The sequence below is a fragment of the Didymosphaeria variabile genome (assembly GCF_027946475.1).
Source record: "Didymosphaeria variabile strain IMI 356815 chromosome Unknown scaffold_4, whole genome shotgun sequence".
Taxonomy (NCBI): Eukaryota; Fungi; Ascomycota; class Dothideomycetes; order Pleosporales; family Didymosphaeriaceae; genus Didymosphaeria; species Didymosphaeria variabile.
Genome location: NW_026611623.1, coordinates 122462 through 141321, shown reverse-complemented (window position 1 = coordinate 141321; position 18860 = coordinate 122462). Strand labels below are relative to the sequence as shown.

Below are 18860 nucleotides of genomic sequence, written 5' to 3'. Positions count from 1 at the left end.
GGCCAGCGTGTCGGTGCCAGCCAAAGTCGACCACGGAGTCCTGATGGTGCGTTCCTAGGATGCGCGCTCAGGGCAGTCCGCAGTCGAGGTGCAGGCGAGCCATGCCGTGTCGAGTAAGGTTTGCCACAGCACGCTTTGTCCAATTGCAGCCCTCTACCGCCCATCCACAAAAGCGTGGGAGCGTCCGGCTCCTGCCCTCCTCTTTCGCCCGCCGCCTTTCAGCTTCTCCATATCCAAACGCTTCTCTGTACACTCTGTCCGACCTCGCTCTCCATCCTCATCCACCGTAATCTTCGTGCGCAACCATCTTTCTCGCAAACCGACCCGCCCGCCGATCGCCGCTGCTTACCGCTGCATCCGAATAGCCGACCGCCCCTTCTTTGTTTTGGGTGGCATTTCTCAGCATCCCTCTTCACCGACAATCGGCCCAATACTCATCACGCAACCTTCCAACCATCGCAACCATGTTTAGCTACGGAGCGCAACATCACCCTTCACACCTCAACGCCCACAACAACCATAACCACCATGGTGGCCGGTCGCGCAGGGCACCCCGGATCTCGGCGGCGCAGCACAACAAGCAGTTCCGCCAAGTACGGACCCCAAAAGAGTTTGTCGTAGAGCCGCCAACCCTGCTCGCCTTCCGCCGCGACTTCGAGGCCGCCAGGTCGTTCGATCTCGAGGACGACGAGCTCTTCTGCCCGTTCCACCTGCTCACCGAGGACGATGTAAGTGCCATGACGCTTCCGACTGGCGATGTTCGCCACCCGATGTCATCGGCCGACCATGCGCTAACCTTCGACCAACAGCTCCAGTCCATACACTCCTCTGGCTCCGACCGCTCGTCCCTGTCAAGTGGTTCACCTGAACAGTCGCCACTGCAGCACCAGCTGCAGCCGACTCCTTCCTTTGTCTTATCTTCTGCGCCTAATCCCTACACTCCGGCTTCCTTTCAGTCGAGTAATGCTTCTCAAACAAAGCTTCACCAGCCGCTAGCTCAGCGCACTCGCAATGCCATCCCCATCGTAGACCCATCCACGCGTGCTGTTGCTAGCCCACCCCCATCTGTCTCGCCAAACCGACAGATGCAGCAGCAGTTCCGGCGCTGGTAATGGCTCGGCCGGCACGAGGCCAGGCGTACTATTCGGATTGCATTGCGCGTTGCTGAGCTAGTGGCTAACCCGGCATGCTTGTCCGTCAAGCTTGCTATCAGGATCTAATTATCTTCTCCCGACATCCTCCGGAGGATCACCCGTCTATACTATCGACTCTCCTTGTACAAATCTACGATATCTCCTTCGACATATAGGGTATACCACTCCACGGGCGACGGCGTTGCACTAGCGAAAACATCATTTCGGATAGAGCGCTTCTGGCATTTCGTGTCTCCTGCGCTACGCATTCACGGCGGATTGCAAACAACGGTGTTCTGGATCGCATTTTGGTTTCTAAAGACTTACAAGAAAATTTTCTGGTTACAGATATAGGTGTTCTGTAGCGTTTGGATCGTCTAACTTCAAGTTATTGTCGCCCGGTCGTCTGTACAGGCAAGGGTAGATTTCTTATGTGTTGGTTCGGGGTGCTGGGAATACCATGTTAACGGCGCGGAGAAAGCTGGGTGTTATTGTAGCGCGATGGTGCTGGTGTCGCTTCTGGTCATTTGGTTCGAATGGGTCTGGTGCATATCTCACATGTTTGCGGGTTTGTCTCTTGATACTGTACGGCACGGCTGGGATGATTCACGTCAATCGCGTGTTGGTGTTTCTCTGTTATTTCCTTTCGCTATCTATTTTCCATCCTCTCTGTATGCAGAGTCGGTAGACCTTGGAGTCGAGCGGCAGCGAGCGAGCGTTCTTTCTTGGATGTCGTTTGGTCCGTCCGCTTTGGCTAGGGGTTCGCCTCGCGTACTTTACACGCCCCGATGCTTTATCGTCGGGGGCAGTGAGTTTTATCTAGGAATCGCAACTTCTTCAGTGTTGAACACAAACTTGTCCAAACTGCAGGTATGATCGAGATTCTATTATGGAGCCCGGATGTTCCATTCCATCTCACCACAAAGTCAGATGTCCCACCGCAAAGTCATATCTACCATTTACCACACCAAACACCCTTCAGTGACAACAGTCCCACCTTCCTATGACGCACTGTCTCGCTCTGCGCTGTTTCCACGCACGGAGTTTGCTTGCGACGCCTGCCCCGCCGCCCGTCACAGAGGCGCTGAGGCTGTTTCAGATGGTTTCGCGGGGTGCTCGCCCCATCGCACCACCCGCATGTTCAGCTGATGTGTAAGGTAGTTTACATACATACGGTTATGCAGGGGAAAGAGAAACGATGTTATAAACGGTGGTACCGATGCCGTGTTTCCACGTGTGGGTGGGTGGAGCGATCTTGCATAGGGGTCTTGTGGGGAGGCTACTTCATAGTTCTAGGTACGGCTTTGGGATGTGTGTAAGAGGAGCGGAGGAGTATCTATGAACTCATGTGCACACCGTAGAGGCGTAAGATAGCACAGACATGGCGGAAAGGCAAGCTCACATCAATCCCAAGCCCAGGGGAAAACCATTCAGAACGTAGCATTTCACAAACCCCGTGCCTTGCAAAGGAGCCAGATGAACACCGTAGAAAGGCGTCGGAACATGGCAGAACTGTGGAAAGCACAAGCTCACCACTAATCCCACATGCACGCTTCGAAGGAGAAGACCATTCACAGCATAGTATTTCACAAATCCCAGGCGTCACAGGGAAGCCAGTCTCTAAGCTCCTGCTAAAAATCCCTAGCATCAGATTTGCTGCTGTACAAAGTCGTACCAGGAGATCTGTCCATTTGAAATCCCTCGCCGTGGGTGGAACGGAGCTGCCTCAACGCTAACACCAAAGCGGCATTGACGTCATTCTTGTTGAAGCTCCATCATCATCACCTCGGCTTTCCTTACCCATTGGTCCTGCCATTGCGACTTTTTCTCTCCTTCACCAACATCACCACATAGCTCCTGTTCAAGTTGACATTGCCGCAAGCTTACGACACACGAATCCCCTTGCATACCTACCTACCTTGGCGAATAGCTCAAGCTTCTTCCGCCCCGCGACATCCATCGACCGAACACCGAACCCAAACATCACCTCATCCACAAGAATTTATCATCATGTCCGCAATCCGAGCTCTAGCCGCCCGCCGCGCACCGTTCGCTCTTTCCCAGCGCGCCGCCTTCCACGGCTCTGCCCTGCGCGCTGCGGGTAAGGAGACGCATCTCCGTATGTCCGACTTTTTCTTCGATCCCGGTTCCATCTGGGAGAGATGGTTAAATAAGACAGCTCAACTAATACAACCGCAGATGATGAGGGTCGCGCGGAAGAAGTTCAGAAGACGAAGGAGGAGCAGCTGAGGAAGCAGAAGGAGGGCAAGGGACATTGGGAAGAGGGGCTTGCAAGTGATTCCGAGAGCATCGTACGTTTACCCTAGGTCTCTCTTAGACACCCAGCTGGAATAGCAAAACATTGGAGAGAGTTGGAAGGAAGGGGCTAACGTAATGCAGGTCAAGGCGGATCGCGGCGAGGTCAAGGCGAGCGCGGAGACGATTAAGAAGCTCCAGGAGGAGACTGCGAAGGTCGCTGGGGAGAAGTCAAGGACTTAAGGCAGCTTCATTGGCGGTACGATGCTGAGACTAGATCGGAGGCCCATCGTGGCATTTAGAAAAGTCGGCGAGATGAAAGGGTGTGCGAGGGAGTGGGCAAATCTGCATGAATGGCTAGAGGCATTGCGCTGTGTATAATCATGTTTAATTTGAACGTTCAACTTCATATTTTGACTTCCTGCTTCGGGATACAGTGGGGAGAAATCGCGCCTATTGTCTGCATTGCGTCCTCGAGCTGACAACACTTTAGATACTCCCACAACCGCTGCGCAACGAGGCTCGGGGCGTTCCAATCGCGACATTAAACGAAGGGTGTTGCTCTGTCGTGCGATCTTGTCTCGGACGGCCGGACACATGCCATTTCTCAAACTTGTTGAGAATGCATGTACTATGCTTGACAACGCCCAAGCATAAGCGCGGCCGGTATTACAGCCTTCACTCTATGGAAGTCGGAGAGACGGCTTCCTCGGCGTGTTGGCAGACCTCGGCACAGGGTGGAGCCTCACGTCACGTGGCTTCATCACATGCCTCAAATAATCCCCGTCCCTTGCCTCATCACACAACAACGTAATTCCGTTCGCCGTTACTCGTGTGTCTGGTTGGAGAAGAAGTGTAAATATACGGTCCGTTGCGCAAGTTCCGGTTGTTTTTCCGCGTTCGATCGAACAAGAGCAAGGGACAGAGCGCAGACGAACGCCGATACGTACACTGGTCTCGGTGAATGTGTATGAGCACATAAAACCCAACGACATACAATTTCAGACGGTCAACTCTCGCCCAAGGAACCGCGAACTCAAATCCCAATCACTACCCCAGAATGGGTCTCACAACAACGCCGCGGCAGTCACTGACAGTAGTCGACAACCGCACCGGAAAGTCTTATGAATTACCCATTACACACAACTCGGTCCTGGCCACCGATATAAAAAACATCAAGGCCGAGCCGGCGCCGGAGGACAGCCCAGAAGATGAGACTAAGCAAGGTCTGAGAGTTTACGACCCTGCTTATATGAACACAGCCGTTGTTCAAAGCAAAATTACATACATCAACGGCTTGGAAGGCATCCTCCGATACCGTGGATACCCCATCGAACAGCTGGTTCAGAAGAGCAACTTTCTCGAGACCGCATTCCTGCTCATCTACGGCGAGCTGCCCACCGAATCGCAGTTCGGCAACTGGCAGGATGAGATCAGCCATCACACCTTCGTCCACACGGACATCGAAGGCTTGTTGAAAAGCTTCCGCTACGACTCGCACCCCATGTCCATGCTAACAGCTGCCTTCGCCACCCTCGGCGCCTTCGCCCCAGAAGCCAACCCCTCGCTCCGCGGCCAAAAGCTCTACACCAACGCCGCCTCAGGAGACCTGGAAAGCCTCCAAGTCCTCGACAAGCAAATCCTCCGCATCCTAGGCAAAGCCCCCACCCTCGCCGCAGCCTCCTACCGCATGCGCCAAGGCCGCCCCTTCAACCGCCCCGCCCAAGGCCTCTCCTACACCGGCAACTTCCTCCACCTCCTCGACACCCTCTCCGACCGCGACAACTACAAGCCCCACCCCGTCCTCGAAAAGGCCCTGGACGCCCTCTTCATCATCCACGCAGACCACGAAGTAAACTGCTCCACCGCCACCGTCCTCCAAGTCGGCTCCTCCCTCGTAGACCCCTACTCCGTCGTCGCCGCCGGCTGCGCCGCCCTCTACGGCCCCTCCCACGGCGGCGCCTCCGAGTCCGCAATCCGCATGCTCATGGAAATCGGATCCCCCGCCAACGTCCCGTCTTTCATGGCGGACGTCGAAGCCCGCAAGCGCGTCCTCGTCGGCTTCGGGCACCGCGTGTACAAGAACGTGGATCCGCGCAGCACGGCCATCCGCCAGCTTGCAGACGAGGTGTTCAAGGTTACGGGGCGGAATCAGCTGCTTGATACCGCGCTGGAGCTGGCAAGATATGCGAGGGAAAGCGAGTTTATGAAGAGCAGGAAGTTGTATCCGAATGTGGACTTTTACTCTGGGCTTATTTATCAGGCTATGGGCTTCCCGTTGGAGTAGGTGCTCCTTTTCCTTTAATTTCCTTTCCTTTCCTTTCCTTTCGTTTCTTATCGAAGAGAAATTCTAACGTTCTAGCTTCTACCCCGTTCTATTCGCCGTCCCGCGCTGCGTCGGCTGGCTCGCCCACTGGCGCCAGCAGATGCTCACGCCCGGCGGTGTTAAAATCTGGCGGCCGAGACAGCTTTATCTAGGCTCTGGGGAGAGGGAGTACGTCGATGCGAGGGACACGCGGGAGAAGAAAGATGGGAAGCTCGCTGACGCGCCGGTTGCGGTGAGCCATGGGGGGGATAGTAAGAGGAGTTTACTTGCGGCGAAGAAGGTTAGGGCGAGGCTGTAGGATAGCGTGAGTATCCTGCATGAGATGCGGGCATGTGTTATTAGGTTAGAACTTTGGATGTGTATTATGAAGTGAGTTATCCTGGGGTATGTTATTAGATACTAAGCTTGTAGCTGATTATCTAGCCTCTCGATATGGGCAGCTGAGAAGGCATTAAAGTTTGGGTTTTTGTGTCGCTTACTGGGATTCCATGTGTAGAGTGAGTTCCTTTGCACAGTGGCTGATAGAAAAGGCTGAATTGGCTCTTGGGCTAACATGAGATACGGCTATATGTTATTAGTTGATGACTTTGAACTTGTATTGTAAAGCGAGTCATCCTAGGGTATACTATTAGATAGTAAGCTTGTAGCCAATTATTTAACGTCCCAACATAGGGAGCTGAGAATCTGGCACCATTGCATTGTATTTTGGTGCAACACATGCGCCTGATCAAGTAAAGAAAGATTTTCACATCTTACACTGAAGTCTCCACGTGACGAAAACTACCACAGTCGCATCAGTGTAGCTACATGATTTGAAAGCGCCCAACCATACTCGACAACGATCCTACAATGCCATGTCTAACGGGTGCCGTGGGCTATGTTCTAAAGGACGAGAACGCGCAGCCGCTGCGCAAGCGAAATAAAAGTCTAGCCCAAGTCACATTGCATTCACAAGCCTGCGCATGCCGGAAGAGGCATTCGCTCCGCCCACAGACAGAAGCAGTCTGGAACGCACACTTATACGTCGGCTCAGACATGGTGCAAACGACGTAGAGGGAGGTATTGACCCACTTCCCCACATCTGCATACTGTGGTACCCTTCGCTGATGTGGGAGGAAGCCGTCTCCATGGCTGTGGACCGACGTGCAGCCATCCAGGCTAACGGCGCAGAAGTGCATCAGGCAGCTAACACCAATCTTCACATCGGGTACAGAGTACATGGTGAACGGGATTTCCGGAGGATGGTGGCGGATTTCCCGAACAGCTCGCTTCGCACGGGTGTCCCGCAAAGTGGAAGTTTCAGACCAATTACGAAGCGAGCCGATCGGACGTCGGACGATATCCTCCCACGATGTCCAGAGTAACAGTCTTTCTATATAATGTAGTAAAAACGAAAACTTTTCATCAATCAAGTACAGGGCTTGTGGTCTAGTGGTATGATTTTCCCTTAGCATAGGAATTGCATCTTCTGCAATTACTAGAGACGATGGGAGAGGTCCGGGGTTCAATTCCCCGCGAGTCCAATTCTTTTTTGCGGCCGGAAATCCTTTTTTTTTGGGCCTAAATACCTGCTTGACTACCTACCCGCAACCCTCTCGGCGGGCAAAGACACCGAAAACAGGCGACCCAGTCGAACATGGCATGCATCACTATGTCAGAGAGATCTGTGCATGGGCTGTATTGGGTCCCAGACTTGCTGGGTTGATTTTGCGGGTACATACATCCAGTTGGAGAATTTTTCCTTCTCGAAGCACACTGTTGAACCAGAGGCAATATCATCAGCAACGTCACTTTTGAGCTACAAGCGATATGAATCATTTGGTGGATTCGGAATACCACTACAAACATACATAGCGTGCCGGTCGGCATAGCTTGCGAAGGAATCAGGTCCCTCACTCTTGCGCAAAGCAGGTTGTAACTACATTCAAGGCCCGCCTGCCCTGCCAGTGTTGTCCCAGTACTCGTCCCCTTGCGCTCGGCAAGTGCCAATAACACAGTACATACCTCCGCCGCGGTTCGACTTGTTCGGAGACTTGATGACAAAAGGATCAGAATCTCTTTCGTTTGGAACGCATGTGTTGTAGACATGGTTGTGAACAGTGTCTTAGAGAAGAGTGAGTCATATCCGGTTGCGCATCGTCAGGAACACTTACAAGCTGTGTGAGCCGTATTGTACCATATGCACACATCGTCCCCTGATGCGCCGTAACATGTGTACTCGTTGCCCGTCGTCCAGGACTTCTGTACCTCGAAACCTGCTGAGATCCAGCTATCGACACTGATTCCAGACGAAAACCCGATCGTGTAGGACTTGGAGACTTCGTAACCCGCTGAACAGGATGGAGCGGCACCGCAGTTGATTACCTCCTACGCGCAGTTAGAGATCGGATTCAGTACATGCCGTTCTGTTCACCCAATACGTACCGAAAGCTGCTTGTGGAAGTAGTTCTGGTGCGGATCTCCGTCACCGTTGACAACGGTTGACTTCTCGTCATGGCATTGCTGTCGGCCCCGAAGCTTGAAAGTTGAACTCGGTGTGGAGCGCCGCTCGACACGAGTGGGAGCAACTGCGTTGACATTTCTCGCCTTCAGGGCAAGGAACGAAGCCTTCGCGTCCTCGTCTGTGAAGCAGTCCGCAGACTGAGATTCACCTTCCGGTACTTCAAGCTTGACGCCGGAGCATTCGGCGACAGCGATGACACCGTTGTATTTGCGGTTGCAGCTGACTCCATCCTGGAGCTTGCTGCTGACGTCGAATGTTTCTCCGCCTACAGTGAAGTTGCCGGCACCGTGCTGGTCCACACCGGAGAAGTCGAGAGATCCGAGAGCATTTCCGCAGCGCTCTGCAAGAATGTTGTCGCTTCCAGCGGAGTGAATGCTCAGCGAGGTGCTACCAGTTGTCTTCTCGTGGCGCCAGACGACAGTGACATCGGTGGCTACGGCGGAAGCCGCGAGGGCAAGAATGGTAGGGCGCATGCTCAAGAACTGGCAGAAACCCCTTGAAAGTGAAGGTTATAGTGATGGTGAGGAGCTGCGATGATGTGGTTCTGGTTGTTTGAGAATCATCAAGCCCTTTATACTTCATTCCTCGACTCCTTTACACCCTTGCGTCCTGCCTTGCGCCGCTGTTCTACTCCGTCTGAGCTCCTGATGCATTTCGTAATGCATGTAACCCAGCTTGGCTCTGCCTCAAGTCTGTGCTGTGGTACCTTCCAATCGAAGTTGTTCAGTGTCATGACATGCACGTGCGCAGACAGTCGTCCCGTCTGAGCCACGTTGGTACCGCTCCTTAGGTCTACCTAATGTAGACTTAATCCTTCGACGCCTGACGATCATCTGGGGTTTACGCTAAAGTTTCGAAACGCGGGCGCCGACTACGTCACTCGGTTGAGTCGGAGTTGCTCTGAGCTTCACTAGTGTACAATCTAGCTGACCACCATCGTTTGTTTAAGGAAAAAGCCCCCCAATCGCAAAGAATGCGCAGATCCCAACAGCAGATCTCGATTTACTGTTTATAGAAAACTCATCGACGAATCACTCGTTTCCATGCGCCGCAGGAATGGTCATCCTTCAGATTCGAACGGATAGTCGGCATTGCAGTAACATCGCGCTGAGCGACATCGTACTCTAGCCCTCGAAAAGTCAAGGCGGCGCTTTCGCACCTAATGCTAAAAAGCAAAAACGATCCTACGGCACGCTTCGACCGAGTACACAGATTCACCTCCTAAGATGAGATTCGCTTTGACGTTACCTCCCACCTTTCTCCAATTTCAAAATGAAGTGCCCAACTCCGTCATTAGATGCGCTCACAGGTAGGCCTGAGCTCGCCACGCAGCATTGTCACTGAAGAAAAGCTGTGATCCGGACGGAGATTTTACAAAACCCACGTTTGAAGCGCTTTAGAGGCTGAGAATTGGTTCCATTAGCTCATATCGATACACGAATCTCGACATAATGCCAACATAGAATCCTCAATAGATCGGCTTGCAATAGGCATTGTGTCTTGAACATAATGACCAGATTGATGTATGTTGTCTCGGCCGAATCACTAGCAGTCGGAAGCGACTCAGGTTTTGTATGTAGTGGATCCTAGATATGTCTTCCTGATCTCTTTGCCTGAGCAATTCGAATGTTCTCATCCTGGGGCCAATACAACAGGACCAAACACACTTGATGCTGCTGCGGAATAACGGAATAGATGTCTGCGACACGCTGATGCACAGCCGGTCAGGTAGTCTACAATACTTCCACCATGCGACGCTTATTGCCACTACAAGTAGAAATCATCTGCGGCTCTTCTGAACTACTTTCATCGACTATCAACATCTCATGCGATTTAGCGCAGAAGTCATCCGGCGCATCCGTGAGATGTTGAACGCAAGTGCGGTTTCGATGTACAGTAGTAGGGCAAGAAATTGCATTGAGGCGGTTGGTATATTGATTCCTGATCTACCGGGCGGCTATATTCATCACGACGTAGCGCTACAGCTTTCGCGCTGCAAGTAATCGTACCGCGCCGCATGCACATAATCTGGTAAAGATAGAGTATTTCGCCATAAGCAAAGTTTTCATATTATAGTAGGTGCGGGCCGTACACAGATGCAGACTATATATTTACCATGGTGACTGCTGCTAATTCTCTGAGCCAACTAGAAGCAAATAGCTCTTCTCTCCAAGAAAAGCTACTGTCAAGTCGCAAATTGCTATTGCGAACTGCGAAGATGCGATACCCCTTTTTCTCGGTCCTATTTTTCGCCACGAGCGTTTTTAGTAGAGCCGTTGAGCAAGCTGAGACGAGCGACATTGCGGCCCTCCCCAACTGCAATCGAATCCTCCCCTCCTGCACCGGCGGAGTTGTTGCAAGGCGGAGTACATGTCGCTGCCCAGGGCAGGCCGCACCGTGCGACTCTTGGATATGCCCTGGTGCGGGCTACAACTACGTAAGTCACAACGCAACCCCACATGGACAAGAACACGGATTAACGAGACTGTTTAGATGGTCTGTGGGTCGAAAGGGACTGGGTGTGTCAGGATCCCGATAGTTTGATAAACGAAAACACTATCTGATGGAAGGGTCTGTACCTAGAGTTGAAGCATGGGCTTTTGCTAGCCTTTTACTGTTCGGCATCAACGTGGCGATGACGAAGGGGGATTACATGTCACTCTTTCAATATGCTTCGCCTTGTGCTCGCAATTACATTCGTGGGTACATAGCGAGATGCAGAGTACGCTTGACACTATTTTTGGAAGGAAGAGTCGTACAACCACGGTCGCCCTTTCCGGCTTGCCCTTTGAACCGGATTGCGTGAAGCGAAGTTAGCTTCAATCTACGTTTTCCCACCCAGCAGCCCGTCGCTCGCAATCGCTAGCGATGATATGAGTCACTATGTGGACCATAGCTGCGCCGTATTACGTTAATCAATTCATCTCAAACATGGCAAACGTAAAACGGAGTAGTGGACCCTCAATATCCGCTCGTGCCATCATGCAGACAGGGGTGTATCACAAGTATATATCGTTTCGAGCTTATCTCTAGAATTTGCGCAGATCTCCGAGAAGATGACATTTCTGAGATTCGGTACCTACGAATTGCGTCTGCTCGGAAAATAGGTCGTTTATTTTATGCCGGCGGACATCCTTATCTCCACTCATGATGCTGTTGCACAAACCACGTCCTTCTATTCTAAGCACCTAGGCAACGGGCCCGCGAGAGATAAACCTACTCTCCCTCTTCCTGTTCTCCCTCTTCGTCGTGGCTGGGCGATGACGATTCACAAAGTCCTCAGGGCTTTCCGAAGAATGGTCGCCATCCTCGTCCGCACACGCCGTCTGCGCCTGACCGAACATAGTCTGCTTCCTCTCACCCCTCTCCCTGAAATCAAAGGTCTTGCCATTCTTGAGCACAATGTGAACGTTGGCTTCGTAGCCCATATCGAACTCGCCGTACTCGACGTAGCCGATGCACATGGTGGTCTTCCCGGACAAGGCTGGTTGGGAGACCTTGAAGGTGAGAGTCGTGCTCTGCGTCTCGGTCCATTCCTTCTTGGACTCCGTGCCCACCTCGAAGGAAACGCTAGTGGTCGCCTTGGGGCCGGCGCCGGCAACCTGAGCGCTGATCTCAAGAGAGTAACCCATGCCGAAGTTAAAGTGGACGCTTTGACTGTAAGAGTACGAGTTGGAGACAGTGTCTGAGATGTCGAACGCGATAGTCGTGGTGTTTGAAGCAGAGTTGTACTGTCCCTGGGACGCCTTCACGGTTTTCTTGATCCCTCTGTACCGCAATTAGCATCTGTCAGATGAGCCAGCATTGGTGTACCTACGCTTGCGATTTGGCGAAATCATCCTGGTCCTGGTCCCAGACAAAGTCTCCAATCTGAATCTTGTCCACCTTATCCTCAAGGAAGAGCCATCCCCAAGCCGTGATGTGATCATCCGCTCTACCCCAGCCACCCAGCATAATGCCACTACCGATATCAGGGCTGAACGTGCTCTCACTGATCTTGTCGACCTTCATCTCTATGGTGTCGCCATTGGATAGCTCGATGCGCAGCCCACCAAGCTGATTAGCATCCTTATCAGACCAGAGCACGGTCCGCGTGACCTGAACAGTGAAAGGGTCCCAGTCCAGAGATTGGTGGTAGTCTCCGTCCCGAGCGCCGACGAGATGACTTTTGTCCTGGTTGGAGTACGTCAAGGAAATACCGCTGATGCGGTTCTTGCTTCCCCAGACTTCGACACCACGGACGACCTGACCAGAGTTCCATTGCGTCTCGCAGATTTCGACATCGAAATCGCTGGAGTCGTGCTTGTCGCCAACGGCCTGGAGGGCCGCGAAAGGACCGCTGTCACAGTCACCAATGGCGGCAACACCAATGACAAGCGCGGTCGAAAGACCGAGGAGGGTATTGAGAAGCTTCATTGGGATGGTACAGCTTCGGGATGTAGATAGTCGGAAGATAGTATCGAATATTAGTAATTGTAGTGGTGGTTAAGGGTTAAGAGTGATGTAGGACGATAGTGATCGAAAGCGACGGTAGTGACTGAATTGAACATATATCGAAGAGGAATTGTCAGCTGGGAGAAGAAAGCAAACTGCTGAGCTCCCGAAAACATCCTCTTCGTCAACATATATACTTCGACACGGAAATCGTTCGAAAGGGCTGCGCCACAAACACAACGCTGTCGGCGCGTAAACTTCTTGGCGACATAGCTACCATTTCCGTCTCGCGCGGAACGCGCATGTTCAGCAGAAGAGATCGAATTGAAAGACGTGCCAAGATATATATACCTTGGTGTTGCTGGTATCGGATGTCGCGTATCTCAGAATGAATGTTCCGCCAATGTCCGTATCGGGCGACAGAGCAATTTCGCACGAGACCATTCGTAACGGTTTCCCCATGAAACATGAAACAAACGTTGTGGGAACACGAAAACTTTTGAGGCGAGTACACAAGTCTAGATGGTCAATTAATAGGATAAACATATCACTTACAGTTATCACATACGCCCCACCATTCTCGTTCCATTCGCGCGCATGATGTTCGTCTGCCAGGAGCCCTTCTAGATAATCGGAACATCGTAAAAGGTTGATAGGGGCTAGGTATTTCGGTCTTCAACAAGACGAGAATGTCTCCTTTGAGAGACGACATGCACGAGTATCTTGGGTTAGGACATGCCTGGACGCCACTTCGTTGATTGGAAAGTCCGGGGAACTGACTAATTACAGACCGTTGCTTTTCTATAGCCCCCTTGAACAAAGGCCAGGTCCGGGGAACCCACCTATTGGACCAAATCTTACAGCAACAAGACTCGTGTTCGCGTCCAAATCACATTTATTTCAGAGCACCCTTATCCATGGGTAATGCTGTTCGCTACCGAGCAGAAACGTGGGAAACAACCACTTCAAAGTCGTCAAAACCCTCATAAAATTCTCAGCCACAGTCATCGCATTAATTATTTATAAAGTCGGATCCGTGTGTCATCGTTTCTAGCTCTTCACATGCATCGTATTGACGTACAATAGAAATGCCGAAAGTACGAAAACCAACGATCATTCGTGATCATGGGGTCCTCTGCACAGACAAGTCGTATGCGGCCATTCTGCCGGACGCTCGTTACCCGACTTCATCACAAGGAGTACCAAAGTCGTCGTTGGAGACAGACCATTAGGCCGTCGTCTAAGCACCAGGCCCCTTCCCCCAAGCCTTCTCCACAACCTCCTCTACACCCATCGGCTTGATCTGCGGAAACTCTTCATTCCTGACCCCGAGACGACTGACATCCAACACGCCCCTCACAGCCATCAAGCCGAACTCACTAATCATCGCGCGCATCCCAGGATAATCCGCCTCCGTAGGCGCGCCCTCCAGCTGGGGCAGAATCGTCGCCTCGCCCTTCTCCAGCGTAGTAACAGAGTCGTACTTAACCTCCCACTTAGCGCCTACGCACCTTCAGTCACCACACTAAGGAAACGACAGGCCGGAAAGACTTACCAGTCACCTTCTCCGCAATCCCAACAAACTCCTTCCAAGAAAGCGTATCCGCCACAAAAGCACTAAGCTCAGGCCAATCGTCCTCCTCCAACAGCGCCCCAATATACCTCGCCAGATCCGCCGTATGCAGGAAACTCACCGGCTGTTCTCCATCCCCCGGGATCGCAGCCTTGCGATTATCGAAATCAAGTACGTACTTGAATGGCTTCATGTAGCTGTGCACCCGAGGCAGGCCGTAGTGGTCCAGCGTCCAGCCGAATATCACGCGGGTGAACTGCATGTTTGACTTGCGCAGGGCGTCCGCGGCATCGAGCCAGTAGCGTGCGGCGGGGTGGAAGGAGACGATTTCTTCGGTGTAGTGGATGCCGTATTCGCTGGGGAGAAACTTTTTGACGATGCCGGATTGAGCGGCGGCGGAGATGAGGTTGAGTTGGGCTTGGCTGCCTTCGGGGGAGGCGAGGATGAGGGCGGATATTATGATGGTGATGTTGTTGGCTTTGAGGATGGTTTTCATGCCGTCGATGTTGCTGTAGTCTGTTGCGATGGTGCGGATGGAAGTAGATCCTATTTCCAACGTGGATGACTGGCCGGGTTAGTATATATTGGCTGTGTAGGAAGACGAGGTGAGAAGGCTGTGTGACGCACTTTCCTACTGAGTATCAAGATCTCGTGCTTCCCCTGCTGCACAAGGCCGTTGACGATGTTGCGACCAATGCCGCCGGTGCCGCCAGCGACTGCTACTGTGAAGGACGTCATTTTGTGTGGTTGATGGATTGTCATGTACTTGCGACGATTCAATTTCTTGATGTGCTCTTCAAAGTCATTGACTCCATATACTTATACCCCAAGCTAGCCCTACGAGCAACAACTTGCTTTAACCGTAGCGGCTGCTTACCTTACAAACCTACGCCAAGCTACTCGTACGCACAATGGAACACCGCAATCCACCCCACCCCGCTCACGACCCATCTGCTTGGCAAAGGGCGAAACACGAACACCAAGACATCTATCCAGACGTTTAGGAGGTACGTTCAGTGGGCGGACATCTTGGCAGCGGGTATCCTTTCAGTAATCACCAGTGTAAGCAACCCTTGGCGCTGTCATCCTCGTATTCTTCGCTGTCCTCGCGACCCGTAGTCGTGCCAACCTTGAAGTACTCCACTTCTCTTCCTCTCAACCCAAATCTTCTTCCGCCGTTCTACACATGAGAACTCCAAAAAATGTACTGCGGGCCAAAACTACGAAGGCAGCCAACATCTTCCCTTCGCTTTCTGCATACAGGTGGGGCTTGATCGAGAGAATACATCACAGTATGCGACACAAAAAACTGAACTTTATAATGCCAAATTATTAGCTCCCTATATTGGGACGTTAAATAATTAAGCTGTAAGCTTAGTACCACAGCGAAGCACCTGGAGAGGCCATCAGCCAGAGCATCGCCACCGAAGCACCTGATCCGGTGCTAGACCCCGCAAAAAAATTGCGCAGAACGAGTTGCTTTCGAAACTTGCTGTGAACGTCCCCAGCCGCGCACAGCTACAGACAATCTGTGCGACTCACCAACGGGAAAAAGTCGACCGAAGTACGCCCCTCGCCGAGATGCGCCAAAGGATGGTTCGACGCTCGCAATCCTCCCTATCATTAGGAGCGCGAGTCCCGCAAATACACCGACGCGTTCCTCGTCGTTGGCCTGGTGTTCGCTGACGACCCCCTCAAATATATGGTACTCGTACGGAGAACTCAACAGCACAACACCGGCAGGCGCGCAAGGCCAGGGGTGTGCTGCCCGCCGGCGGTAAGATGCTGAGGGCCATTGTACTCGTCACGGGTTCCATCGCCAGATCGAGTACCAAGTACTATGTGGCTTGCCATCCCGTTCATGGCTTATGTCTGAACTTCATGGTGCCAGATCCTTAGCTCCCTATGTTGGGACGTTAGATAATTAAGCTGTAAGCTTAGTATCTAATAGCGTAGCCTAGGATGACTCGCTTTACAATACAAGCTCAAAGTCATCAATTAATTATATAGCCGTGGAGACTTCAGTGTAGTATGTCATAAAATTTCTTCACTTAATCAGGCGCACGCGTTGCACCAAAATCCAATGCAATTGTTGGTCTCAGGAGTATTATGACTATCTTTGCCCCCTTCGAGTTACGGAGTTCGATACATCACGGGGTTGGCAGTGTCCAAACTTGCCCGTCTCTTTGCCTAGGCGACTGAGCCGACGCGAGAAGCGTGTACCTCAGTGTGCAGCTTTTCGTCCTTTTCCATGGCGGCGGCTGCAGCAGCTGGATCCTGCATCGCATGCGGAACAAGCTGATCTCCAAACAGCTCATCCATTTGCTCCAATGTCTTGCCCTTGGTTTCGGGGTAGAAGAACCAGTAGCACAAGAGGGCAATGATGTTAAAGCAAAAGAAAACGTAGAAGTACTTGAACTCAATCGAGGTCAGGGCCTGTGGTGAGAACTGGGCAAAGATGAGGTTGACAGTCCAATTCGTAAAGGTGGTGATGGCGTTGCCTCGCGCTCGAATCTCCAGGGGGAAGATCTCTGCTGGGTATACCCAAGATATGATGCCGAGAGGGGTGTAGAAGAAGCTGAACAAGAAGTTCATAGCAACCATACTCCGTAACTGAGCGCCGTTGGAAGGGTTGAAGTACTGTCCTTGCACCGCATTGACGAGTAGGGCAGCAGCCAGACCCGCTGCAGAGATGATCAGAGGTTTGATACGACCGAACTTGTCGACTAGGCCTAGGCCGATGGTGCACCATACAATGGAAAGAGCACCGCTGATTCCGACTATCATAAGCGACTCACGAGCCGATATTCCAAGAATGCTGTAGATGCGAGGGCCGTAATAGTTAATTACGTTGATGCCAGAAAGGGGACCAAAAGCTTGCACACCACAACCGAGTAGGAGACGCTTACGCCAGGACGTTTTGGTGATGATGGATGTCCAAGTGATGTTTCCTAGAGCGCGATCGGCGACGATGACATCGCGAATCTCGCGGAACTCGAGGTCGATGATCTCCTCGTCGATGCCTTTGCGAAGAACTTTTAGAGAGGCTAGTGCTTCTTCGTGACGATCTTTCTCCATAAGCCAACGCGGACTCTCTTGCAGGAAGAAAATGCCACAGATAAGAACAAGACCGGGAACGATTTGGAAGGCAAGAGGGAAGCGCCCTAATGGGTTTGTCAGCCAGCAGTAGGATGGAACATAGCATGAGCCACGTACACGAGAACTCTCCCGAGTTAAATTGACAACCATATCCCAGCCATTGTGCAACGAGAAACCCCCAGCTCAACATCCATTGCAGTAAACCTGATAAGATACCACGATACTTGGCCTCTGATAACTCGCCAGCGTACATTGGAATTGTCGAAGTGAGCTGACCGACCGCAACACCACCAATGAAGCGGCCTACGATGAGCATAGCCATGTTGACTGCACCAGCTTGGAGAGCACTGCCAAACACCGAAATGAGCGAGCCGACGAAGATGGTCCAGCGACGACCGAGCTTGTCTGCGAAAAGCATGTTGAATATCGTACCAGCGATCGCACCGCCTTGGAAGGCAGACACAATGCCTCCCGTAACGGTGTCAGAAGGAGAGTTGAAGTGTGCCTTGAACGTAGGAAGGGCGATCGTCGACGTGATGATACCGGAATCATAGCTTGATACACAGATTAGCATTACTTCAGTGGCTACTGCGGTGCTATGGTTACACACCCGAACAGGAAGCCTCCTGTTGCCAGGAAGGCAGACGAAAGGACCGTGATTCCAAGACCCATGGTTCGATGCGAGATAGATCCTGTCGTTGCTTGACTGTGCAGGGTAGAAGAATGAATATGTACTGACAGTCAATCATTCAAGAGGAAGGTCTAGGCCCTTGCTTCGGGGGCAAACACCCCGAGTGCGAGGGCTGAGACATACGGTGGCATGCATCGATCTTGGCCCCATCATCATGGTATCCCCATGGGCAGGTATGGAAAGTCTGGGGATGTGTTGCTAGCTGGGAACTACGATGGAACGGTGGGGAGCACTGGCCGACGCTAGGCTCAATGTAGCAGTAGCCTCGGCCCAGCTCCGGTACGACTTCTCCACTTCACGGTCCTGGGCGTCGGCATCCTGGACGACATTTCGGAAAACCCGATAGAGTACATCTATGACAAGCTTATTAACGGTTTCGGAATCGATCGTTGGCGCTCCCTTCACTAGGCATCACAGCAATCACAGCAAGCTCGCATGTATGGGGGACGAGCCTCTACCATATGTATGTCCATGGCTGCCATTTTATAGCAGGTGACACTGGTCTCAGTTCGAAAGTTTCAGGTGCAAAATCATCGTGAGCGGCAGCATGTGTCCCATTGACAGTCCTCCGAAGCGGAAGTGCTAGCCTCCCGATATGCATCTGGGTTGGGCTCGTCCACGACAAGTGGGGAACCTCGCGCAAGCACACCCCGAAAGTACCTCAGACAGCCTTTGTAACCGACGCACAAGCATCCTCCATCTAGGTTCCCAAGCTTGGCGACAGTGTCTGTTCGCTCAGGCCCTCGTTCCGATCGCAGGATCCTGTCCGTTTCGACCTCTTGTCTCGCATTCATCGGTGATAACCATCGCTTTGCTGGTATACGTAATCGAACCTTTGTTTACGC

The 18860-nt window shown here is 52.2% G+C and overlaps 7 protein-coding genes and 1 non-coding gene across 8 annotated transcripts; 4 read left to right on the top strand and 4 right to left on the bottom strand.

The window, feature by feature from the left end:
• Positions 1–464: 464 nt before the first annotated feature.
• On the top strand, positions 465–1112 carry N0V89_004935 (uncharacterized protein; the record flags this gene model as incomplete). Its single annotated transcript, XM_056213715.1, has 1 exon — positions 465–1112. The coding sequence occupies one exon, from the start codon at positions 465–467 to the stop codon at positions 1110–1112; it is 648 nt and encodes a 215-aa protein (XP_056070982.1).
• A 2031-nt stretch (positions 1113–3143) lies between these two features.
• On the top strand, positions 3144–3632 carry N0V89_004934 (uncharacterized protein; the record flags this gene model as incomplete). Its single annotated transcript, XM_056213714.1, has 3 exons — positions 3144–3252; positions 3333–3445; positions 3534–3632. 3 exons carry the CDS (start codon positions 3144–3146, stop codon positions 3630–3632), a joined length of 321 nt encoding a protein of 106 aa, XP_056070981.1.
• Positions 3633–4449: 817 nt separating this feature from the next.
• N0V89_004933 (uncharacterized protein) lies at positions 4450–6013 on the top strand (the record flags this gene model as incomplete). Its single annotated transcript, XM_056213713.1, has 2 exons — positions 4450–5672; positions 5752–6013. 2 exons carry the CDS (start codon positions 4450–4452, stop codon positions 6011–6013), a joined length of 1485 nt encoding a protein of 494 aa, XP_056070980.1.
• A 1119-nt stretch (positions 6014–7132) lies between these two features.
• Positions 7133–7238, top strand: N0V89_004932. Its single transcript has one exon. It is a non-coding gene; the product is annotated as a tRNA-Ala (tRNA).
• A 401-nt stretch (positions 7239–7639) lies between these two features.
• Positions 7640–8691, bottom strand: N0V89_004931 (uncharacterized protein; the record flags this gene model as incomplete). Its single annotated transcript, XM_056213712.1, has 3 exons — positions 7640–7770; positions 7869–8082; positions 8140–8691. The coding sequence occupies 3 exons, from the start codon at positions 8689–8691 to the stop codon at positions 7640–7642; spliced, it is 897 nt and encodes a 298-aa protein (XP_056070979.1).
• A 2715-nt stretch (positions 8692–11406) lies between these two features.
• On the bottom strand, positions 11407–12634 carry N0V89_004930 (uncharacterized protein; the record flags this gene model as incomplete). The annotated part of the gene is made up of 2 exons (XM_056213711.1): positions 11407–11986; positions 12036–12634. The coding sequence occupies 2 exons, from the start codon at positions 12632–12634 to the stop codon at positions 11407–11409; spliced, it is 1179 nt and encodes a 392-aa protein (XP_056070978.1).
• Positions 12635–13892: 1258 nt separating this feature from the next.
• On the bottom strand, positions 13893–14963 carry N0V89_004929 (uncharacterized protein; the record flags this gene model as incomplete). Its single annotated transcript, XM_056213710.1, has 3 exons — positions 13893–14155; positions 14208–14790; positions 14853–14963. 3 exons carry the CDS (start codon positions 14961–14963, stop codon positions 13893–13895), a joined length of 957 nt encoding a protein of 318 aa, XP_056070977.1.
• Positions 14964–16415: 1452 nt separating this feature from the next.
• N0V89_004928 (uncharacterized protein) lies at positions 16416–17996 on the bottom strand (the record flags this gene model as incomplete). The annotated part of the gene is made up of 3 exons (XM_056213709.1): positions 16416–17389; positions 17442–17878; positions 17935–17996. 3 exons carry the CDS (start codon positions 17994–17996, stop codon positions 16416–16418), a joined length of 1473 nt encoding a protein of 490 aa, XP_056070976.1.
• Between the last annotated feature and the right edge of the window lie 864 nt (positions 17997–18860).